The sequence below is a fragment of the Hemicordylus capensis genome, chromosome 4 (assembly GCF_027244095.1).
Source record: "Hemicordylus capensis ecotype Gifberg chromosome 4, rHemCap1.1.pri, whole genome shotgun sequence".
Lineage (NCBI taxonomy): Eukaryota > Metazoa > Chordata > Lepidosauria > Squamata > Cordylidae > Hemicordylus > Hemicordylus capensis.
Window position 1 is genome coordinate 10,299,112 of NC_069660.1, and position 24,687 is coordinate 10,323,798.

General features: G+C 48.0%; 2 protein-coding genes across 7 annotated transcripts in view; both read left to right on the top strand.

The window, feature by feature from the left end:
* Positions 1-24,687, top strand: part of LOC128322324 (peroxidasin homolog) — a 165,787-nt gene that overhangs the window by 13,991 nt on the left and 127,109 nt on the right. The gene's annotated exons all lie outside the window — the stretch shown is intronic.
* On the top strand, positions 1,652-24,592 carry PCMTD2 (protein-L-isoaspartate (D-aspartate) O-methyltransferase domain containing 2). 6 transcript variants are annotated; one of them, XM_053243393.1, is made up of 7 exons: positions 1,654-1,968; positions 9,323-9,406; positions 11,591-11,927; positions 15,963-16,065; positions 17,306-17,477; positions 20,481-20,604; positions 21,179-24,592. In XM_053243393.1, the coding sequence occupies exons 3-7, from the start codon at positions 11,621-11,623 to the stop codon at positions 21,556-21,558; spliced, it is 1,086 nt and encodes a 361-aa protein (XP_053099368.1). In that variant the 5' UTR covers positions 1,654-1,968; positions 9,323-9,406; positions 11,591-11,620; the 3' UTR covers positions 21,559-24,592. The 6 variants fall into 6 exon arrangements, with proteins under 6 accessions (XP_053099372.1, XP_053099368.1, XP_053099367.1 ...); XM_053243392.1 differs by lacking the exon at positions 1,654-1,968 and adding an exon at positions 4,015-4,125; XM_053243391.1 differs by lacking the exon at positions 1,654-1,968 and adding an exon at positions 4,091-4,225.

Sequence of the window (24,687 nt, forward strand, 5' to 3'; positions counted from 1 at the left end):
ATGGCAGCAAAAATCCTATTTGCCTATGGGCGGCAAAGAGGTTAATCCGCCCCTGGTTGTAGTCCAAGCTTGGGAAATTCCAAACTGTGGCCAAGGCTGAGCAGTGAGGGGGCCAAAACTGCAAAGAACACCCATCGCTGATCCAGGATGGTGAAAACTAAAAAGACTGTTGAAGGGCCCCAAAAGCCTCTCTCCGGATGGACAACAAAAATGGAATGATGTGCATTAGGGAAGAAGTGGAGGAGAGAGAGAGAGAGAGAGAGAGAGAGAGAGAGAGAGAGAGAGAGAGAGAGAGAGAGAGAGAGATCCTGACTTTATATGCACAGTGATGGGGTGTTGCCTTAGGTGTGGCTGCTCAGGGGAAAGTGGACAATTCCATAGTGAACTGAGGTGGTTGACTCAGTGTGCAGAGGCCATGGAAAAGGCAAGCTGCATGATGAGCATTATTAGGAAAGGGGCTGAAAATAAAACTGTCAGAGATCATGATTCTATTCCCAAAGTTGGGCCCCCTGATGTTGGTGGACAACTCCCATCACCCCCTTCCTGGTGAGAGTCCAAGGCTGTGAACTCATAGGAAGCTGCTTTATATCGAGTCGGACCATTAAGAACATAAGAACAGCCCTGGTGGATCAGACCCAAGGCTCACCCAGACCAGCATCCTGTTTCACCCAGTGGCCCACCAGATGCCTCTGAGAAGCCCACAGGCAAGAGCTGAGGGCATGCCCTCTCTCCTGCTGTTGCTCCCCTGCAACCAATATTTAGAGACCTCTTGCCTCTGAGGCTGGAGGTGGCCCACAGCCACCAGACTAGTAATCACTGTTACGCGCCAACTGCCTTAACCTGAATCTGTATCAGGAAGGAACCGATGGGCCAGGAGCCTAAGATAGCTACTATGTCTGCTCATGAAGCAAGATAATTCTGAACTGTGTGTGAACTCCCTGACCTCTGGGAAATGACTGCTAAAAGAAATTTGTAGTTTATTCTGCAGAGTGTTTTGTTGCTTGTATCTCAGTGAAATGTGTGCCCTTTTATTATGCTTATCCTGTAAACATGCACTTTGACCTGGTAAGATATATTTATTTTATTTTATTTTATTTATTCGATTTCTATACCAACCTTCCAAAAATGGCTCAGGGTGGTTTACACAGAGAAATAATACATAAATGAGAGGGATCCCTGTCCCCAAAGGGCTCACACTCTAAAAAGAAACAGAAGATAGACACCAGCAACAGTCACTAGAGGTACTGTGCTGGGGGTGGATAGGGCCAGTTACTCTCCCCCTGCTAAAGAAAGAATCACCACGTTAAAAGGTGCCTCTTTGCCAAGTGGGCAGGCGGATTGAATCACACATAGCTCCCTGATTTCTTCCTTCCTCTGTCTTCACACCTCTCTCTCTCCTCCTGGAATTATTAAGGCCCCTGTAACTGGAGTAGAAGACCTGAGACTACAGATTGAGCTGGCATGTTTTTGCATCTGAACGGCATTCACTTGGTAACAAAAGAGACACTTGTGAGAACAAGGAGGAAACATTCCTGTTGATAAGAACTGATTAACAAAACATTCATGATGTGCCTTCCGTGAGTGTGTGGACATTTGATATGTGATTCACGCCTTTATAGTCGGATGCACAGATACATTTGCAATGTTCAGGACACTGATGATGAACATATACTCTGGATCACTTGGTTTTAACTGTAGAAGAAAGATCAGCCGCGGGCAGTGGGCAGCTTGTTCTGGGCTGGCTCACGATCTTGCTTGCTAGCCAGCTGGCATGATCCAGCGACAGACATAGTCCTTGCTGGTGACTGCCTCCGTGGGGAGGACTCCGTGCAAAAACTAACTTGTGTCTATCCAACACATTCCGGACCTGCACCCAGAGATCCATCTGGATCTACTGCCGATGCTTCCATCGAACTCCAGCTGCGAAAACAGCCCCTGCCAGCTTTTGCCAAACTGCACGAAGACTCGGTAATGAGCATCTCTTGCTTAAGACTCCTCGCTCCATTCCTTCCTTTCTCCTTCGGTCTCCATTCAGTTCTGCCTCTTTCCTCTCCTCCTTCCCCCTTGTCCTCCCCCTCTTCTTCACAATGTTAGGTATTGCCAATAGTCAGATATTGTTAGCCACTGACTGAGAAATTCTCACACACTCTTGCCCGTTCATCTCTTTCTAATACTTTCATTAGTCTAAGTAAATATCTTAACAGAGGTCTGTGTCTTTGCACCTCCTGCCAGGAACTGTGGTATCTTCTGAAGGGAATAGAGAGCCCCTAGAGGGTTGCGTGTTTAACCCCCTTGACTCCGGTGTAGCTCCAGAGCATACACAGAGTGCAAAGTGACTCCAGCACACAACACCTTTGATAGACCTGTCCTCCATGAATTTGTTTAAGTTCCTTTTAAAGCCATCCAAGCTAGTGGCCATCACCCTATGCTGTGGCAGAGAATTCCATAGGTTAATTATGCACTGGGTGACAAAGTACTTCCTTTTGTTGGTCCTAAATTTCACAGTCTTTGGTTTCAGGGGATGACCCCTGGTTCTAGTGTTATGAGAAAAGGAGAAAAAATTATCTCTGTCCACTCTCTCAACTCCATGCATAATTTTAAACACTTCTTATCAGGTCTTCCCATAGCCGTCTCTTTTCCAAACTAAGAGCCCCAGATGGTACAGCCTTGCCTCATAAGGAAGGTGCACCAGGCCCCTGATCATTTTGGTTCCCCGCTTCTGCACCTTTTTCAGTTCTATGATGTCCTTCTTAAGATATAGTAACCAGAATTGCATGCAGTACTCCAAATGTGGCCACACCAAAGATTTGTATAAGGGCATGATAATATTAGCATTTTTATTTTCAATCCCCTTCTTAACGATCCATAGCATGGAATTAGCCTTTTTCACAGCTGCCACGCATTGAGTCAGAACTTCCAACGAGTGGTCCGCTACGACCCCAAGATCTCTCTCCTAGTAAGTCACTATTGCTCCATTTAGCACAGTATTGTCTACACAGACTGGCAGTGCCTTTTCCAAAGTGGCAGGCAGGAGCATCTGGGAACTTGGAACTTTCTGCATTCAAGCATGCAGGTGCACAGGCGCTCTTACCCCTGGACTTCGGGGCCAAAGTCCAGGGCCTCCACAGCCCCTAGAGGCCCCCAAATCCTCTTTAGTCTATCCCAGGTGGCGTGGACGCCAGGCTGAGCATGATGATCCTTAATTTGCAGGGGAGGGGGGCCTCCAAAGGTCCAGGCTCCAAAATTACCTAGGTGCACCTAAGAACAGCCCTGCTGGATCAGGCCCAAGGAGGCCCATCTAGTCCTGTTTCAAACAGTGGCCCACCAGATGCCGCTGGAAGCCACAGGCAGGAGTTGAGGGCATGCCCTCCCTCCTGCTGTTACTCCCCTGCAACTGGTACTCAGAGGCATCCTGCCTTTGAGGCTGTCCTATAGCCCTCCGACCATTGATAGACCTCTTCTCCATGAAGTTATCCAGTCTTAAAACTTCTGTGCAGATGCTCTTTCCAGAGCAGCCCCATAACTTGCAGTGCTCACACACAGTCTCCCATTCAAATGCAAACCAGGGCAGGCCTTGCTTAACAAGGGAGACAATTCATGCATTCCACACATGACCGGCTCTCCTCTGGAATGAAGGCTGTGGGGCCCCAAAAGTGTCTGCTGAAATCAATGTGTTCGTCTTTCAATTACTACAAAACTGCATTGCTTTTGCAGCTGCACTGGGTTACACAACTACCACGGCGAAAATTTAGATTGCAACCTCCTCGTTGTCAAGGCCTTTTGGGGGTGGGGGGGCTATTTATGAAAAACTGTAAAGCCCCATGTGCACTAACAGCGCGACACGCATATAAATAACAGCAACAAGAAGAATGCGTCCGCCTCGCCCACCAGCGCACTTCTCCCGTCCCTATCCCACCTCCGCTACTACACTACTACATTCAACAGTACCTTCCCCCTTTCGAAAGGCGCCAATGGTACCGCCTGTCGGCACTGCCTCTGACCCCCTCCCTTTTCCGCCAGAATGGTACCTTCCTGCTCTTCCACCCCGCCTTTCGGCGTCGTGCGCCTGGCCTGCGCGGCGCCTGCGCAGTAGCGCTGCCCTGAGGGGGGTATTTCTCCAGCTGGGTGAGTGTTTACAGCTGCGGGAGTCGACGGCGGAGCGGGGGAGGCAGAAGGGCTGGCGGCGGCAGCAGCAGCTGAGAGGGAGGAGGAGGAAGAGGAGCAGGTAGAACTGCGCCGGATGCCCCTCCTAGGGAGCCCCCCCGCGCCGTCTACCGATGAAGAGGGGGGGAAGGAGACGGGGCCCCCCCGCACTTCCTGCCATTCTTAGGGGCACTGGCTCCGCCCCTTCGAAACCCCGCCCCCTCTCCTATAATGGCTCCGCCCCCTTTGTGCCAGCGGGGCCTCAGAGCGGCCAGCCAGCCCGTCACTCCAGCGGGGCCTGGGCCTGTCCCTGTCTGCCCCCCACCCGGACAGCCCCCGCCTTCTCCTCTCCCCCCCCAGCCCCCATGGTTGGTCTCCCCCGTGGGTGGGGGCCTGCCAGCTCTGCTGCTCTCTCACCTCCCCCCATTTGGAATGCTTCATTTCTCACGCCCCTCCCCCAGGTCTCCAAGGCAATGGGAATCCAGCCTTCCTCTCCCCTCCTCCCACTCACCCCCACACCCACAGCTGTGGGGCCAGTGATCCCTGTAACAGGGGTTCCCAGATGTTGACTACAACTCCCATTATCCCCTGCTGCAGTGGCTTTTAGCTGGGGATGATGGGAGCTGTAGTTGACAATACCTGGGAATCCCTGTTAATAACAATAATAATAATTCGATTTCTATACCGCCCTTCCAAAAATGGCTCAGGGCGGTTTACAAAGAGAAATAACAAATAAGATGGCTCCCTTTCCCCAAAGGGCTCACATTCTAAAAATAAACATAAGACTCACACCAGCAACAGTCACTGGAGGTCCTGTGCTGGGGGTGGAGAGGGCCAGTTACTCTCCCCCTGCTCAATAAAGAGAATCACCACATTAAAAGGTGCCTCTTTGCAGTTAGCAGGGTTATGCCCAGTTACAGGGAACACTGTGTGGGGCCTCCCCTTCCTCCTTCCACTCCACTCCACCCCCCCCCCACACACACACACACTGATTTGTGGTGATGTGGCCCCACAATCTCTCTCCCTTCACCCCAGCACTCCAAGGGTTACACGAGTTTGGCCCTCCTGCTGTTGCTGTTTGGGCTACCACTACTCCCATCGTCCCCAGCCACAGTGGCCAATTTGTTCAGCAGCCTCCCATCTGCAGAAGGAGAGCTGGTGTATTGTAGGAAGCATATATTGCCCCTTTTGCTGAGCAGAGTCCACCCTGGATTGCATCTGAAGGGGAGACTACATGTGTGCACACTGTAAGATATTCCCCTTGGGGCAGGGTTTCTAAACTTTGGGGCCCCAGATGTTGTTGGACTGCAACTCCCATCATCCCTACCCACAAAGGCCATGGCTGGAAATGATGGGAATTGTAGTCCAACATCATCCTGGGACCCCAAGGTTAAGAAACCCTGCCTTAGGGTGTGGGGCTGCTCTGCAAAAGCATCTGCATGCTTGCATGCAGAAGGTTCCAAGTTCCCTCTCTCATATCTGCAAGATATGGTTCAGGGGGACTCCTGCCTGCAACCTTGGAGATGCTACTGCCAGTCTGCGTAGACCAGACCTGTTCAACTTAGGCCCCCCAGCTGGTTTTGGACTACAACTCCCATAATCCCCAGCTACAGGCCAACAGCACACAGTAGCCACATCTGCAGAAGGGCTGAAGTCCAGCAGCCCTAGTGTAAACAATACTGAGCTAGGTGGACCAATGGTCTGACTCTGTAGAAGGCAGCTTCCTATGTTCCAGGAGGGCTGATGTTGTGCAGCCCTGTATTAAAGCCTTACTCCCTCCCCCATGGCAATAGGCTGTCCAGGCCTTCTCAGCCTTCATGCCCAGTTGTTACTATGGGACTCCAGGGGTGACCAACCTGAGGTTCTCCTGTTGTTGTTGTTGTTGTTGTTGTTGTTGTTGTTGTACAACAACAACAACATCCCTATCTTCAGTAACTTGAAATAAATACATTGTCGCTAGGGATGATAGGAGTTATAGTCCAGCAAAAGCTGGGGGGCCTCAGGTTGACCACCTCACCTTAATTTCTCGCCTTTTACCCTGAGTTTCCAGCATAATGGTTATAAAATGGGGCTAATCAACCTGAGGCTTTCTAGTATTGTTATGATGTGAGACTTCAACTCCCAACATCTACAGTCATTATTTCTTTCAACGGGGGATAATGGGAGTTATAGTGCATCCTTTCCCTTTTGTGATAAAAGAACTCTCTAACTTCTTTTCTGCCATGCATTTTGCCCCTATCTGTAAAATGAAAATTGATATACTGTTTTCCAACAAAATGTTATCAAAAGAGTTTGGATAGCAAAATGAATGAATATATATATTTTTTAATGTTCCTGTCCCAAAGGGATTCACAATCTAAAAAGCCAGTCTTGATTAATAAAAAAAATTGGATCTAGAATCCTAGCCAAAAATGTAAAAGCCAGACAATGGAGACCTGACAAAATTACTAGACTTAGTGATGGACATTGTGCGGCAGGAAGGCAAATGGGCTTTTTAAAATCCCATTTATAAGTAATATGGAACAGAAACAGGGCTACCTGGGACAAATACATATTTTATTTAATAACTGCCTTTTAATATCCTAGTCTAGGCATCACAGTTACATTTCTAGGTGCCATGGCTCCCTGGCACCCGGGATTTGTCAAACACTGGTATAAAGCTTTATTCTCCCCACATCCCGTTCAGAGTAACAAGACCTCATAATTTATCCTCGGTGTCCAAGATAAGACACAAAATATCTCGCTTTTTTTCTCACCTCATCCTTCCTCAGGCCTTGGTAATGGAATAATCATAGTTTCAAGAATGGAGCCCATAATAATGGAATATTATTATGGGATCCCATTGTTTCTTCTGCCCTCTACTACTACCAACAGACAGTGCAAAGCTTTATTTTTGTCCCTGTTCTTTCTGTACATTCATTATCCATGGCAATGGGACCAGCTAGCTCTCCCTCTTCCTTGCCTTGTGATAATCTCCCCACCATTTCTGTGCCTCCTATCCCTCCAGTCTCCAGGGAAATGGGTACCAATCTTCAGTCTCTCCGACTTGGTGAGCCTTCTCTATTTCCCTTGTGATATGAGATCCTATAGTATTATCACTTTCCACTCCTGATCTCTGGATTGTCCTTCTTTCCCTCTCCCCTTGTCAAGGTACTTCCCACATGGCAGCCCTGCATATATCTGTTGTCTTTATTATTTCCCTTCTCCCTCCTCTCATCTGATCATAGAGAGCTTTGTTTCCCCTCTTTTGCCCCCTCCCCATGGCTTTCTGCAACTGGGGCTCTTGCCTCCCTTTCCCTATGCAACAAAGCTTCTATTTCTCTTCTCCTATAATGGTTCTTCCATTTCTGTAATAAGGGATCAGCATCTCCTTTATTGATGAGCCCTTCATAGCTACCCCCTAGTCATCTTTGTGATAACAGGAGCAACATCTTACTCTCTTCCTTCCCCAGCTGCATAAATAGACAAGATTTCTAATTTACTTCTTATATATTTATATCTTGCTTTTGCACCTTATAAGCTCTTTGGGCAGGCTGTTACAATAAAAAACTGCTGTAGAATTTATGTATAATAATGAATTCCTGTCACGATCTGTCAGTAAACCCCTTTTTTCCCCTCACCATCCCTGGAACAGGCAATGGCAGTTTGTCCAAAACACTTGACAGATCCCTGTATGTCTCGTCTACAGTATTTGGAATATTCCTGTTTGCACTGTGTCCTTTTAAGTGCTTTCATCTTTCCTGGCATGAATAAAGCTTTGAGGTTGAAGAGTGTCTCCTCCCTTTCAGGTGGTATCCCATGAGTGTCCAAGTGTGCGTGCAGAGTTCTGTAACTCCACTTCATTTTCTTGGCGTTCAGCATGCTGACCTGCAGTCCACCCAGCAACATTTTGGCTCTTTTTTGACTGCACGAGGTGTTGTAAAGATGCCAGAGGCTGTAATTGTAATGCCAGGAAAAGGAACGGGACGCACACGTCTTTTGGTGGCCATAATACATTTTGAAACGAGGGAGTCTATATCAGGTCTTGGCTGCAGAATGATGACTGTTCTGTGCTGTGGGAAGACTATTCATTCCCGCCCCCACCCGCTTCCTCCCCGCTACACAGCCTTTCTGTGTTAGGGCAATGTAGACAGGAGACCCTGTTTTCAGTAAGTGTGCTCTGAGTTGGCTGCAAACCAATTATATCTTGTAGTGGCACAACAGAGCACACAGAGGCATGCTAATAACCCTGTAACTGGACTGCAGCCAGGTCAGAGAGCAGCTGTCTTCTATAGGGGGACTCTTTGACTTGCGCTCCTGTCATTTTGTGAAGAATGAAAGCAAATGGGGAAAGAAAGCGGGCGAGGCGCTTCTGGGATCTTTTTAAGAGAAAAGACCTAAGCCACAACAAGGCCAGGAGAAGTTGGATGGAAAGGGCTACCATTCGTCTTCAAGTCCCTTTCAGGAATGCTAGGGAGTTCTGTTTTGTTGTCAGTTCTCCAAGCCTAGGACACTTTCTGGAATCTAGTAGTGTATGTTGAATATCAGTCCACAAAATCTCTGTCCTCGATGTGCTTTTTTCTTAAAAGCAACATCTAATTCTCACTGTGTAATTCTCATATCACGTTTAGTAATATGAGGGCTGTATCTTCTGGTGTTGATTTATACTGCACCCTTACTCTATATGTCTAACATAAGCCCAAAGGGGGAAAAACAAAGCCCTTACTCCAAAGAACTCACAACTTAAATACTGAGAGTGAGGAAGACACCGTAGGGAAGGGAGGCAACCCTAACCCGGGGTGAATGAGAGCAAATGTACCAAGGCTTTGTTTCAGTTGGGGATGAAGACTAAGGGATTTGAAGGCAGGGAGAGAGATGCCCTCATTTATGCCACCACTATGTCTGCAAAAGTCATGGGGGTCCATGGGCCATGTTAACTGAATACCAGCTTTTGGGGTTGGGGGAATGGGTGGAAGGCTGTTGCCTTCATACCCTGCTTATGGGTTTTCTGGGGGCATCTGGTTGGCCAGTCTGAGAAATGGACTGCTAGACTAGATAGACCTTTGGTGGATCCAACAGGGCTCTTCCTATGTTGAGTGCTTTCCTAGTTCTGCTGGTAGGGCCAACTCACTGGCATCTGAGTTGGTCAGAAGGCTAGTCTAGGAGACAGCAGAACAAGTTATCTTTCTGCTCCTCACAGTCAGGCTGAAAACAGAAGAAGGAGGCAGACATCAGGCTGTGGCACTCCCACCCACCCCATGCGTAAAGGAGGACAAAGACAACGGTGAGAAGTTTTCCTTTTAGCTGCTGGCAGGGCAGTGGTGGATAGTGGACCACTCCCTAGGGCAGATATGGCACTTGGGATGCCCCTTGTCTATTTCTGCCTTAGGCTCTCTACTGCCCTGGCATTTGAGCTGGGTTAAATCTCTTTCAAATCATGCGCAGAGTCAGATACGGGGATCAGATCAAAAGCAGGCAAATTAAGCAAGCATATGCAAAACAAGTAATTATATCTAACTCTTCAGTGGAATTACTTTGAATTCAGACTTTTCTGTCTGAAAGGGGTTTTTGTTTTCTTTCTTGAGATACCAAATCTCAGCACTGCTGATTGTGTTTACATACAGGCACTTGTTCTAACAAATGAGTAAGGTTTATGCTTGTACCTGCATTTCATCTGGACCTTGAGGTAACAGCTGGTTTTCTTCATAAATGTTCGGTGGAGATTGGTGGGATTTTGTATCTGCTGAATACATGCAACAATGAAGCTGAGGCAGAACATTCTATACTAGGAACAAACACTGAAACTGCCACTTCTGCAGTTCTTGCCAGAAGAGTAAAGGACTGTAAATAAAAATTCACATTCTGCTTTTCCTGTACGGAATGGTAATAGTCTGTGGGGACCAGCTACGCAGCTTTGGAAATGAATTTCTTAGAAGTAGTAGGGCTGGTATTCACGTCTTAAATTTGTGATTAATTACTACTATTCATAATAATGTTTTTCAACACACACACTAGTTATCAGGATGGTTTACATAGAAAAATAAGAATAAGATGGTTCTCTGTCCCAAAAGAGCTTACAGTCTAAGAAGAAACACAAGGGAGATACCAGCAGCAGTCACTGGAGGGATGCTTTGCTGGTGCGGAATAGGGCCAGTTGATCTGTCCCTGCTAAATCTATGAGAATCACCACTTTGAAAGGTGCCTCTTTGCCTGGTTAGCAGGGGGTAGTCACAGCTGTCTCCAGTGGGGAACACCCTCCCCGTACCAGTGTTACTGTGATGCTCATACATAATATGAAGTATTAGTCCAAGGCCCTTTGCCGTCCCCATAGGCTCCTTTATTTATTTATTTATTGTAAAGCTGGGGTCCAGGGAGCTACATTAAGGGCACCTAAGACTTGCACAAGAGGATTTTTTACGTGTTTCCCTTTGATCTGAAGGTCAAATTACTGCTTTTAAATTTGCCAGTGAGGCCCACACGGAGATGAACATGTGCCTTTACATCTGCTTCCAGTCCTTCCACGCTCTCATACAGAGACTGCGAAAAAGGCAAAGGGAAGCAAGCAACATTTCCCCCACTTTCCAGTTTGGAACAAGTTGCTTCACCAAGCATTCACCAGCTGCAGTGGACACCAGGGGGATCAGTAGAGACCCTCTTGGCATTAAAGCCCACCCAGCCATCTGTGGCTTAGCTTCTATAGCTAGATTCATCTCCCAGGAATCCTCTTTAATAGGGTGGCGGGAGCAGCAAACCAACAAGGGGTTGGAATTCAACCAGAAGCAGAATGGGAAAGAGTTAATAGTCGGAAACCTCAAGCAGTAGGAAACTGGGCATGTTCTGACCCTTTGCAGGAGTAGGGAGCCTTAGGCCTGTCTTCAAAGTTACTCCACACAGTACTGATGCAGATGACTCACACTTTTCTGCTCTGAATGCTGGCAAAAGCAGAGCACACTTCTGTGTTTGTGAGGGGAAACTGTCAACTGGAATCCATGTTTCCATATCCAGGAGTAACTTTTTAAAACAGCTGATGATGCACTAAAAAGTGCTTGTCAGGAAGGGTCACTCACTGGTTTAAGTTGCTGTTTTGATGCTGTAATAATACAGCATTTGTGAAGGTAAAATTTCCAGTCTCCAAGGGCCAAGGGAGAACTGCCGCTTGCAACCTTTGTGTCCATGGAAGTACTTTTTGGCTTTGTATTTTCCTCCATATAAAATATACTTTTAAATGCTGTTAGCTTTGTTTCCAGAGCTGCTCAGCTTCAGCCCTCCTGCAGATGTTGGCCTACAATTCCCATAATCCCTGGCTATTGGCCACTGTGTCTGGGGATTATGGGAGTTGTAGTTCAAAAAACAGTTGGAGGGCCTAAATTGAGCAGGCCTGATTTAAACCCTTACACTGAGCAGCTTCTTTTGATTACTCTGGGTACCATTTTATTTTTATTTTTTTATTTCCCCTTCTCCTATTCAGAGTTGGGCTTTGAGTCTGTTAACTTGGACGATGGGAGGTGCTGTGAGCGCAGGAGAAGACAATGATGAGTTAATCGATAACCTGAAAGAGGCTCAATACATCCGGACAGAGCTGGTGGAGCAGGCCTTCCGGGCGGTGGACCGGGCAGACTACTACCTGGAGGAGTTTAAAGACAACGCTTACAAGGACTTGGCTTGGAAACATGGGAACATTCACCTCTCTGCTCCCTGCATTTACTCAGAGGTCATGGAAGCTCTGGATCTACAGCCTGGCCTTTCCTTCTTGAACCTGGGCAGTGGCACTGGCTACCTGAGTTCCATGGTTGGACTCATCTTGGGTAACATCCTTTTAATCAGCTAAATTAACCTTGCGAATTAAGCTCCCTGTTTTGTGGGGGTGATGGGAGGTGTTCTCAATACTGATGATACAGCAAGCATAAGTGGAGTGATTTATGTTCTGCATATCAGCGCAAACACAGTTGTGGTTCTTCAATAGTCGTTCACCCATCTTGCAAATCAAATTCCATACGTGCTGTTGGCCTCGTAGTGTCTGGCCTGGACAGAATGCACATTTCTCTGGCCTGGTTGGTTGGTTATGCATCTGGGAGAGCACTGTGTGTCATTTGCGCATCCCAGCTTGAAAGCCAGCTGTGATTTGCAACCCGAAATAAAACCAAATGGCATGGCCTCCCATTCATTTCTGAATGAAAATGAGGTTTTAAGTCGGCCAGAATAGTGACTGTGTGTGTGTTCAGCAGCAATCAGTGCTCTTGAACATTTCTATTCTGCCTTTCACCATTAAAACCTTTCCCAGGTGGATCACAGCACATTTTGAAAGCAGTGACAAAACTGTTATTTTAAAATGTGAAAGGACAAACAAGAGCATTTCAGCTAGCTATCGAGTCTTTGTGAGCAGTTTCCCCTTCCCAGTAAGAATAATCTCTGTTTAACAGCTTTCTCTTAAAAATGGCTGCTTAAAAAGAATATTTTGGAATTTTGTGCATAACAAAAATAAGGCCATTTGTGCCCCCCCCCCTTTTCAGTGATGAGGATTTATTGTAAAGGGGAGCTGTTTCAATAGTCTCTGGTATCTTAAGGAGCGGAGGCAAAGCTGGATTTCACATTATTGGATTGGCTACCCCAAGCTGCTGCCTTGTCCCTTGCTCAGAGCAAAGCAGCTGTGACTTTGCTTGGGATTCCCAGCAGCTGTTGCTATGCTCCATCGCATAGTGCAGCATGTCAACAAAGCCAGGAGTGGGTGGCGGGTGTCACCCCTGCCTTAGGGAAACATCCTTCTCCAGTACGAGATGGTATTATGAGGCTCTAAGAATGAAAGGAAATGCAAAACCTGGAGAACGGTCTTCTTCAGGACTTCTACTGATGGTTTGCCAGGAACTTCAAAACTGGATTAACCTATTAAAAAGCCATATGTGAGCTATAAGAACCAAGTGCTAAGAAGAAATCAACCATGGACAGTTTTGTGTATCCTTCAGATGTATTTCCTTGCACTCACCTCCTGTTTTTCCTCTTTGAAGTATCTTCTTCCATTCCTTCCCTTCCCCATCCATCTGTTTTTATTCAGCTACTTAGTTGTTACATTTTTATTGAGCTTTTCCTCCAAGGAGTCCAAAGTAGTGTTTGTGGTTCTGTTGAGGGATGTGCACGGAACCGGCGCAGGGAAGTTTGAAGGCGGGGTGGGGGGGTGACCATAAGGGCGGGGGAGGGTGCACTTACTCCTCCTGCTGCTTTCCCCCCACTGGCGCTCCATTGTAAACTGGTCTGGCAGGGCAGCAGCGTACCTCCCTGCTGCCCCATCCCCTCGTTGGACTGGAAGTAAGCGGAAGTATCCGGCGCGCATGCACACGTCACGCTCGCATGCACATCAGGCAGGCGTGCGATGTGCACACACACCTGCCTGACATGCACATGCATGCATGCCGAGTGCTTCTGCTTCCGGTTCAACAAGAGGATGGGGCATCAGGGAGGTACGCTGCTGCTTTGCCAGACCAGTTTACAATGGAGCACTGGTGGGAGGAAAGTGGCGGGAGGAGTAAGTGCACCCTCCCCCGCCCTAAAGTCATCCCCCTGCCTTCGAAACAGCCATTCGAATCGGTTCGGAAGCCCAAAAGGCCTCCGAACCAGTTCCATGCACATCCCTAGTAACTTTTAAGTGAGATTTTGGATTACTCTCACCCTTATTAAGGTGGGACTTGCATAGTTTGGTTGTGCTTGTCAGCAAAACTATTATCTTTCAAGATATTTGCTTTGTATCTGCTGTTTTAGGCCTTCACTTAGAAGGCAAACCGCAGGGACTCTTCTCAGCAGGGTTCCACAATCTAGCTTGTCATGGCAAGTGCCTTCTGGCAAGTGTGGTGAGCAAATCCCAGCTTCCCTCCCAACCTTGGCGCTGCAGAAGTGAGCATTTGCCCAGGGATTCCTGGCTCCTCCCAAGCTCAAAAGGTGGGAGGAAGGTTGAGGGCCGTTCATCCACTATGTTGCTGATGCGCTTGGGCCTTCTCAGTGGTGCAGGGCCAAGCCAGCAACTCCCCATCAGCCTTTTCATTTCTGGAGCAGGAAATGGTGAGCGCAGGGGCTTTGGCCACTGGGTTGCTGAGGCTTCTGGAGCATCTTAGTGCTGCTGCAAAGCCAAGCCACTGAGCCCCCGTCACTTTTTTCATTTCTGGAGCTGAAAGTGGGGAAGTGGGCTGCTGTGCTGCCGAGGAACCCTGAGCCGGAAAGGGTAGCAAGAAGCGTCCACTGGGAAGCCACAGTTCCAGGAACATCTTGACTAGTGGTGGCTGGTCAGTAAAGGTGGGAAGGGCTGCCCCACCCCCAAGAAAAAAACCTCACACAAGCTAGTAGAAGATCAAACTCACAAGCAGCACCAGCGAATCCTCCAAGGCAGGGAGCTTCCCCCAGCCCTTCCTCCTATGCAGGTAATGTCCTCTTTTGTGTTTAACTGGCTGGAACAGCTGCTACTCAAGCTGTTCCGGTTTCTGATTCCTTGGGGGCGGCTCCTGGCGTCACCTCCAAAAGAGAAAAAATGGGTTAAAAATACACATCCTGGTGGCTTTCTGCTTTCCCTCCTTTCTACTTTTCTGCTTCCTGCTTCCCCTCCAGATTTTGCCTTTCTGCCTTTTGACCCAGTTTTTCTGCTTTTTGCTCCCCCTACCCATTTTTCTGCCTTTTGTCCCTGCTCGCCCCCCCCCCCCCGCTTTCTGCCTTTGCTCCCCTGATTTTTGCTTTCCCTCCCCCACTTCCCCTCATGCCAGCAGACATGGATAAAGACCCAAGCCCACTGGCATGGAGGAAAAGGGGGGGGGGGGCTCTTGCCTCAGTGACTGTGCTCTCCAGTGCCCACCAGCTGCTGCTCACCTGACCTAAGCAATGGGCAAACTCAACACCTCAGTTTCTTGCAGAGAGAAAACGGCCAGGCAGTGAGCCGGGTCTCACGATCATTGAGACCCGGTTTGTGCAGCTAAGCAGGGAGAGCAGGCTAAGCCCACTGTCCCCGCACACGAACAGGGCGGGAGCCCTGGGTGGCTGGATTGGCCTCCCACACGATTGCCGGCTCCGTGACGGAGCCGGCGGGTGCTGGGGGGAGCTTGGGCCGATTGGCCCCCGGAAGCTGCAGCATGCCCTGTGCGAGCGCACAGGGCATGCTCGCGAGACCCCCGGAGCCGGGAGGCAGCTTTTCGCCTCCCTCGGGGGGTCTCCTCATGAGTAGCTGTGGCATGGAGCCGTGCCACGGCTACTCACAATTTTAAAAACCGAGTTTGTGGAGTGCTTGCTCCGCAGACCTGGTTTTAGGGGAGGGGTACTTAGGTGGGTTAACTGCCGGGAGACAACCGGGCTCACCTGTGAGCCCGATGGCTCCCACGATCAGCCAAAATCGGGCTAGGCTCCCCTAGCCCGATTTTGGCTGATCGTGGGAATAGCCTCAATGAGTTCCTAGGTCATTGCTTGGCTGAGGTGCTTGTGGCAACTTTGTATGAAGTGCTTGCAGCAATTTAGCCGTGTGACAGTCAAACCAGGAAGAGCCCCACATCCCTTCGTCTGAGCAGGAAACTTGCCCCTGCTTGGGTGAAGTACTTGGAGATCTTTAGCGAAGCAGTGGCCAAAGAGGCCAGCTCTGTACCTGCCTTTCCTTCGGAAGAGAGAGGCAAGGCACTTTCTAGTCCTACTGCTAAGGCTTTGGGAGTGAGGAGCAACAAGCATCCACCATTTTTGTCTTGGCAAGGAAGGCCAGCCAAAAATTGTGGAAACCATCTTCTCAGTTTCTGTGTCAAGCTGAGAGGAACCTTTTGTACTGGGGCAGGTTCCTCATCCAGTTGCCCTTCAAACTTCTTTCTTTGTATTCTTGAAACATGCAGGTCCTTTTGGCGTTAATCATGGTGTGGAGCTTCACTCTGATGTTATAGAATATGCCAAACAGAAGCTGGACTTTTTCATCAGAACAAGTGACAGCTTTGACAAGTAAGATCAGAGGACGTGTGTTTCATTTGCATTAAAGCAGACTTCAGCGCAGCATCCTAGCTCTTCAGTAACTCCTAGTTATAGCTCACAAAGTTGGCATGCAGAGTGCGTTTAGGGTGCTTATGGGTCTTCTGCATGGGTGACGTGAGCTGCCAGAAGGCATAAGAAATTGAGGGTTTTTTCCCCCTTGTGCTTTTTTGTTGTTGAGCAATTAATTCTCTGCTGATATGTCTGTGATCCACTTTTGTGGATTTAACAAACCTAGTGTGGCTGAAATAAAAGCGGTTGTGTTCAACCCAGAAGTTTTACTTTGTATGAATTCTGGTAAGTTACAAATGAGTACATTCCAAACAGTGCTTCTGAGACTGGAGAGGGGAGCTGGTCTTGTGGTAGCAAGCATGACTTGTCCCCTTAGCTAAGCAGAGTCCGCCCTGGTTGCATATGAAAGGGAGACTAGAAGTGTGAGCACTGCAAGATAATCCCCTCAGGGGACGGAGCCACTCTGGGAAGAGCAGACGGTTCCAAGTTCCCTCCCTGGCTTCTCCAAGATAGGGCTGAGAGAGATTCCTGCCTGCAACCTTGGAGAAGCCACTGCCAGTCTGTGAAGACAATACTGTGCTAGATAGACCAATGGTCTGACTCAGTATATGGCAGCTTCCTATGTTCCTATGACCATAAACAGCATTGCAGGTAGCTTAAAAACAGTTTAAACTACTTTTCCCTCAGGAAATTGACATTGTTGTCAATTTTACAGGTCCGTCAGCAGGTGGTGGGAGGGAGAACAGTACTTTACTGCTGGAGCATTGCCTTTTAAAAAAGGATCTGAAGGGTTCAGGGCTAGGAAAGATTTTGCTTGAGACCCAAGAAAGCTTCTAACAGCCATAATACACAGTACTGGGTAATGGATCAACAGTCTGACTCTTTATAAAGATGCATCATATGCATAAGGGAAATCTCTAAATTCTGGGTTTTTTTTAACACTATCTTGAAGTGTTTTTTCACTATCTTGAAAAACTACTTTCCAGGCTTCTTTGGAGAAAGTCGTAAGTGAAATTTTCCCAGTCTTCAGCCTTTTGAAATCTATAGCTGGAATTCATTGGTGGTATAATTTCCTCGCTTCAAAGTAAAGGATTGATTTTTGTATTTTGCTCCTTATTTAGTCCACCCGATATATGCTCAGCTTGCTGAATACTCCAGCCATACAGAAGCTTTACTGATAAACAGCCTTCTCTGTTCTCAGATTCGAATTCTGTGAGCCTTCTTTCGTCCCTGGCAACTGCTTGGAGATCTCTCCAGATTGCACTCAGTATGACCGTGTCTACTGTGGTGCTGGAGTCCAGAAGGAGCATGAAGATTACATGAAGAATTTGCTGAAAGTTGGTGGGATTCTTGTCATGCCATTGGAGGAAAAGGTCTGCTTGCAGCGGGAGGGTGTCCTCTTGCCTGTGATTTTGATTCTTGACATACCTTGCAGTAATCCTGGTATTCTGTGGCTGCCAAGAGACAAAAAGGGCTCCAGCACCTTGGAGATCAGCCAAGTTGTTGGAGTATAAGCTTTCATGGGTGCCACCCTTCTTCACCTGACATGCCTGGCTGTATAAACAGAGATAATCTGTAGGTTGCAGTTGAGGGCAAAAACATTAAGGTGGGAAGCAAACACATGTGGATGAACACAGAAATTAAAACCTTAACACGATTTAAAACCCCAGGTCTAGTTAAAGAGCTTGGGTGAATAAATGTGTCTTTAGAGAGCACTCCCAGACTGTGTACCTGTTCCTTCTGGGAAGTGTGACCTAATCCAGAAGTGGCAGATCAAAATTATTTCCTGAGTTCCAACCCCACACAATAAGTGACTCTGCCTCATATGGATTCAGTTTATCTCTCATCTAGCCCATCACTGCCTCCAGGCAGGCATTTAGGGAGGGTATGCCTTCTCCTGATGATGTTGACATGGAGAAATAGATTTGGGTGTCATCAGCATACTGAAAACACCCTGCACCAAATCTCTTGCTGATCTTTCCTAGTGGTTTCATGTAGATGTTAAAAAGCATTGGAGACAGAATTGGAGCCCTGGTGGGTGCCATATAAAAATTCATGTTTTTAAGAACTACAGTCTCCAAGCAACACCATCTGGAATCTGCCCGAGAGGCAAAACCACTGCAAAGCAGTGCCTCCCACTCCTAACCCTCTCAGATGGTCCAGAAGGATACTATGGTTGATTGTATAGAAAGTTACCAAGAGATCCAAAAAGACCAAGAGAGTTGCACCCCCTCCATCAATTCCTCGTTGGAGAGCATCCATCAGGCCGATTCCGTAGCTTGCCCAAAAATCATGTTGAAATGGGTCTAGATAATCAGTTTCCTCCAAGACTGTCTGGAGCTGGGAGGCCACCATCCTCTCAATTACCGTGCCCAGCCATGGAAGGTTGGAGAAAGGCCTATAGTTAGTTAGTTAGTTAGTTATTCGATTTCTATACCGCCCTTCCAAAAATGGCTCAGGGCGGTTTACACAGAAATAATAAAATAAGATGGAACTCTGTCCCCAAAGTTCTCACAATCTAAAAGAAACATAAGACAGACACCAGCAACAGTCACTGGAAGTACTGTGCTGGGGGTCAATAGGGGCAGTTACTCTCCCCCTGCTAAATAAAGAGAATCACCACGTTAAAAGGTGCCTCTTAGCCAAGTTAGCAGGGGTTATAGTTGTTTTAAGTCTGAGGGATCCAAGGCAGGCTTCTTCAGAAGTGGTCTAATAATTGCCACCTTAAGACAGGAGGGCAATCTGCCCTCCCTTAGAGAAGCATTTATAATATCTCACCTTGTAGAGCTGTGACATGGTTGCAAGTCCAACCTTAACCAGATTGTGGTCCATCTATGACAATGGGGAAATCAAAGGAGTCCTCACCCATGGAACACCACCCTGATCAGAGTAAAACACCAGATCAAGCTTGTGACCATCAACATGCCTTGGTCCCGAGACCACTTAGGATAGGCACATAGTTGTCATGGCCGCTATGAACTCCTGAGCTGCCCCGGACAGATTGGTTCAAAAATGAACATTGAAGTCCCCAACCACCACAAGCCTGGGGGACTCCAACACCAAACCCGAGACCAAGACTGTCAGCTCATTTAGGGACTCTGTTGGCCAGCCGGTGGTTGGAACACCCAACAGAAATCCCAGTCCATCTCTGGTCCCCAACCTTAAGTACACACATTTCATCTGATCAGACACTTCGACAGAGATCCCGGTAAGGGAGAGGTTATTCTTATAGACCACAGCCTCTCCACCTCCCCGCTCCTCAACAGAGTACTCTGGAGTACTTCACCCGAAACATAGCAACAGAAGCTGCCTAGATAGATAGCTTCAGCTTCTAAAACAACCCTAAAATCACATCCTTTGCCCCAGCCCTCATCCTTTGCCCCAGCCCTCATTCCCCCACGGAGGGCCTGACACCAAGGGCTAGCCCCTGCCCCACCGATGCAGCCGCCGTCTTTATAAGCCCCAGGAACCCAGAGCCTCTCCTCTCACGAGAGACTCTGAGGCAGCTTGATGTAATTAGTGCCCACAGATGTCGATGATCAGGAGGGGATGGCCACAAGTCGTACAAGGCAGCAGAGCAAGAGCTGAGCAGAGCCGATCCTCAGGGTGTCCAGGCCAGGCAGGAGCGGGGGCAAGTTTCTCTGCTGTGCTACACTTGAGTGTGCCTCTAAAACACGGCACTATAGATGTGAAACCCGCCCCCCACCCAGCCCTCCTCCTGACTTGCACCAGTGGAGAGGGCCCTGCAGCTGTTTCCTCCCTCTGCCTACCTCTCTCTGTGGCTGCTGCTGCCCCTCTTCCCACCCCTTAGCATGAGAAGCGAGCCTCCTCCCCCTTCCCCAACCTGTCTTGCTGTGCTGCATGCGGGAAAAGGTGGGGTGGCTCTAGTGGAAGTCAGTAGCAATTCTTGTGCCGAGTCCTCCTCAGTGCGGAGAGCTGTTGGGAAGAGGAAGCTTGTGTGTTCAGCAGTGGTGGACGGGGAGGGGCGCGCACAGCTCAGCGGATGATGATGGTGACTTGGCAGCTTTGCTGGAGGGGGAAGGGGCCCTCAGTAGTGGCGTGTGCGGTGAGCAGATTCGTGGACTGCTGCCTGCGTGTCTAAAATTGGGTTAAAACAGTCTGTTTCCTTCTTCAGGACCGTAAAATGGTTTCTCTCAATGGGCTCCAAGCAATCGCTCAAAATAATGCAATGTTCCTGTGCACCGTTGCCCTCTTGGCACTGATCTGGATTTTATTCTATTATGCCCTCTGGGTTATTGACGTTGTGTGATAGAAAAGGGAGAGTGTCTGTGTGTTAAGGCTAGTAAGAGATGATCATGTCTGCTGCCTGTGATAGGGGGCAGTGCTTAATGTTACGTGTTTGTCCTTAAACGCAGCTGACTAAGATAACTCGAACTGGCCCTCTAGCCTGGGAGACGAAGAAGATTTTGGCTGTGTCCTTTGCTCCTCTGGTCCAGCCCAACCATGCGGATTCGGGCAAGTCGAGACTTGTCCACTTGCGTAAGTTTCCCCCTTTTACAGATACCTGCTCCATTTAGTCTTTGCCATAACCTTTGGGATGGGCCATGTGAAACTCATGGAGACATTGCTCAGGCCAGCCCCTTTCCTCCATGGCCTGCAGTGTGCGTCCCTGGGCTGTGCAACTTTCCTGCCATGGAAACAGGCTGTATCTCACACCCAGCTGTGTGTGTGTGGTCATGTCGATATCACCACCAAACAGGCAATGTGGAGGCCCCAATTGCCCAACAGAAGTTGCTCTGACTTGCTTTGCTTTAATGTAGGAAGATGCCTTATACTGAGTCAGACCATTGGTCCATCTTGTTCAGTGCTGTCCACACTGACTGGCAGCAGCTCTCCAAGATTTCAGGCAGGAGTCTTTCCCAGCCCTACCTGGAGATGCTGCCAGGGAATGAACCTGAGACCTTGTGCATGCGGAGCAGATGCTCTGCCACTAAGCTAAGGACCATCCCCATGCTCCCTGGACTTGCTGTCAGTTTCTGCCAGTTGTGATCTGAACAAGGATTCCTCAGCCAAGGTCCCGGGCTTGTTCCCATTTCTCCTTCTCCTTTTTCAGCCCCAGTGATGGTCCGCAGTCTCCAGGACCTGGCACGCATCGCCATCCGCAGCACCATAAAAAAGCTGATTCACCAGGAAACGGCCGGCAGGAATGGGAATGGCCTCCGGAACCCACCGAGGTTTAAGCGAAGGCGCATCAGGCGCCGCCGCATGGAAACCATCGTCTTCTTGGACAAAGAGGTCTTTGCCAGCCGGATCTCAAACCCTTCCGATGATAACAATTGCGAGGAGCTGGAGGAGGAGAGCAGGGAAGAGGTGGAGAAAGCAGTGCCCGAACTGAAGCCCGACCCTCCTATAAACATCCTGAGAGAGAAGGTCTTAAGCCTGCCTCTGCCCGACCCTCTGAAATATTACCTGCTTTATTATAGAGAGAAATAAGGTCCTTGTCAGCGGAAAACAGAGAGGTAGGCAGGACAATAAAACACTCAGTAAGGCATGACGGATGAATGCCACTTGCTTGCCTGTTAATGTGACCACGCATGGTGGTAAGCTGGCCGGGGAATGTGGCTGCCATGTACTCCAAAACGTGATAGCATTTTTCAGATTCCTTCCCTTGGTTTGTGTGCTCTAGTTTTGTCCTACAGCAGAGCTTCCTTGGTTTGCGGGGGGGTGGGGGCAGGCTGGCAGCAAAGCGTTCCGCTGCTTACCGAAATGAGGGTTCCATTCAGTAGAAAACAACACACCACAACTTTGCCGAGACATCGGTGAATCTCTCGGCTGCGTTTTTGCCAAGTGGCTGCTCCAGAGATTGCTTTGGGCAACACCCAAATGAGTTGCTTTGCCCTAAAAGTGGAAAGGAGTGGCCTAGCAGGATCTGACCCGGCCAGCCGGATCTCTCCCCAAACCCGGCAAAAAAGCACAATAGTGGCAGAGTACAGAATCAGGGTTTTTGGCATATGTCAAATGCCCAATTAAAGCTGCTTTTTTATCAGTAGGGACTCAGTTTAGGCAAACCTTCTCTTTACAGGGGTGGGTAACACTCCCCGGGGAACCAATGTGATCTGTTAGAAGGCTCCTTAGGAGAATTCCTGTTTAATACAAGAGTGGGAAAGAGGCGATGTGGGGTTCACGTCGAAGCGAGCAGAATGCAGGGTTTCCTACTGCAAAACTCAGTGTTTTGCTTCAGACCCAGTAATCTGAAAACTTGCTGGGTTCCTCCAGTTTGTGGTTACGTTCTCTGAAAGAATATGAAACACTTAGGAAGAGACGTGGATGGGGAGGAAATGCAGAGCCTGAGTCCTTCAAAGCCTTTGGATTTTTCTGAGGTTTGGTTGCCTGAGTGCTCTGCCAGGCATGTGACATGGACAGTGGTGACCATGTCTCTAACTGGAGCAAGTACCTATGTTTCTGGGAGAGTGGTTCTCTTTTCTCAGAGGGTGCCCAGAAACTGGAATCAATCTTTTAAATGTCTGGGTGGCACTGTCTTGCCTATGCCCCAGTAGAGGCCTCTGCTGCAGCAAAGGGCACTAGAAGGCTCTTCGTGTAGGGTTTTGTTGATGGAAAAAATATAGAATAGCCTAATTCAGCTGAATTCGGTGTTTTTCTTAAACAATTACCCAGATACTTTAGTTTGTACAGAAATATGTCAGACTATACTGTGGAACATCCACCTGAATCCTCTTTCTAATATTAGTCGGTCACGTATAGCCTCAGAATTTGGAGCAGGAAGAGGTAATCTCGTAGAAATTCTAGGGCTTTCCTCCCAGTTTGAATACTAAGAAGAAACATCAAAGATTCTCAAAGAGGTTAAACATTGTTTTCAATATATTTCCAATCTGTCATCAATTGCCTGTTTTGATTTAACTTTTTTACACTTTCTTCCCATTGCCACGGTCTCCTGAACTTACAAAGAAACAAATGAGGATTGTTTCATGTTGGAGTTTATCAAATCTCTTGGGTGTATGTTAGATGCATACTTAAAGTCAGGAACCTTTTTTTAATCTAGGCCTGTGATTGTCCCTAGGCAACCAGAGTTGGCACAGAATTGTCCCTGAGCTGTACACAGTAGAGCAGCCGTGTACCATGCTCTTCCAGAAGCTTGGTAAAAGTTTGTTTTGTACTCCTCTGAGGTCATCTACAGCCCAGGTGCTGCATGCTATAGAGACCTGTATGATATGTCCAATGGTCTGTTTCGTCTTGTATCTTCTGAGGCTTCAAGGCATCAGAACCGAATCCTTCGTAGAACTCAGCTCCCCGTTACAGCTTTGAGTCCAAAATGCATCATCCTTACGAAGTGAAAGCTGGATGTTAAAACACACAACTGTCAGTTCGTTCTGCGGATGACTGCTCAATGTTCTGACGCTTTCTGAAGCTGCCTTAATACAGAGCCATTCTATTGATCCATGGAGTCCAGCAGCGTCTCCTGTGACAGGCCGCAACTCTCCTGGTTCCTGGGTGGTCTGTGTGTGTCCAGTGGCAAACTCAGTTTTTCATCCTCTGGGAAAATAGGCCTCCTTGTATGTTAACTTCAAATAATCTGGCGAATAGGCCTCTGAGGTATCAGCAGAAGTTGTCCTGAAGGGAGGCACTTTTCCCATTAATCCTGTTTGACTTCTCTTCCCCATAGCATTACAGTTTTCAAACTTGGATCACCCAGCTGTGTTGGACCACAACACCCATCATCCATAGCCACAGTGGCCTTTGGGTGATGGGCATTGTAGTTCAGCACCATCTGGGGACCCGTGATTGAGAACCCCTGGCATAAGGCTTGTTGGTTTGTTTGGGTTTTGTTTTTTTTAGTGAGTTGTCCATTTTTTAAAATTGTCTTGGGCTCTTTGTAAGAATGCATAGAAAACTGGTATCTTGTAGGGTCCCCCTAAATTTTTTGGTTGGAAGATACACATCCAAACAATTGTGACCTGTCCAGTTGCCGTATTAGCAAAACACACAAAAAAGGTAGCAGATGTACGCTTGTGTCTGTGTCTGTGTGTGTGCGCGTGTGTGCACGCGTGTATGCGTGCGCTGCTTAACTGTGGAATAACATAGACTCTTGCATTGTAACAGAAGGGGAATTGTCAGTGTGGTATTCCTAGACACCAGCATTTACACACTGTTTAATCCAGTCAGTGGATGTTCTTAGTAAACTAACTGTAGCCGTTGACATGACTTTTCGGTTAAGTCTGTAAACTCCTTTTATTTTATTTTTCCCTGTCAACTATCTACCTTGTGCAATTTCACATGTCTGCATTTTTGAGCCTCATGTGGTTCTTTCATAGCTTTCGATAGGATTGCCAAGTTATAAGCCTGCAGAAGGAAGCTTTTTCTCCATAGGTTTTGCTTTCGTATGGTAGCTGAAGATGTAAATAGTTGTAGAAATGAAGATGAGAAACCTACTTTCTGAGGCATGGAGAAATGTCCGAAGCAAGTGATTTGGAAATGCAGATTTTATCAAAATAAATGTCTGTGTCAATAAGTATGGACCCATGTTAAGTCTGCTTTAACATTGCTTGAGAAGTGATGAAGCAAAGATTGCTTCTCAGCATTCTGACAGTCATGTTCAGGCCTGGT

Coding starts and splice junctions, on each gene's coding strand:
- PCMTD2 (XM_053243397.1), top strand. CDS start 11,621: ATGGGAGGTGCTGTGAGCGCAGGAGAAGACAATGATGAGTTAATCGAT. Junction 11,928..15,962: donor CATGGTTGGACTCATCTTGG/GTAACATCCTTT, acceptor TGAAACATGCAG/GTCCTTTTGGCGTTAATCAT. Junction 20,605..21,178: donor GTCGAGACTTGTCCACTTGC/GTAAGTTTCCCC, acceptor CTCCTTTTTCAG/CCCCAGTGATGGTCCGCAGT.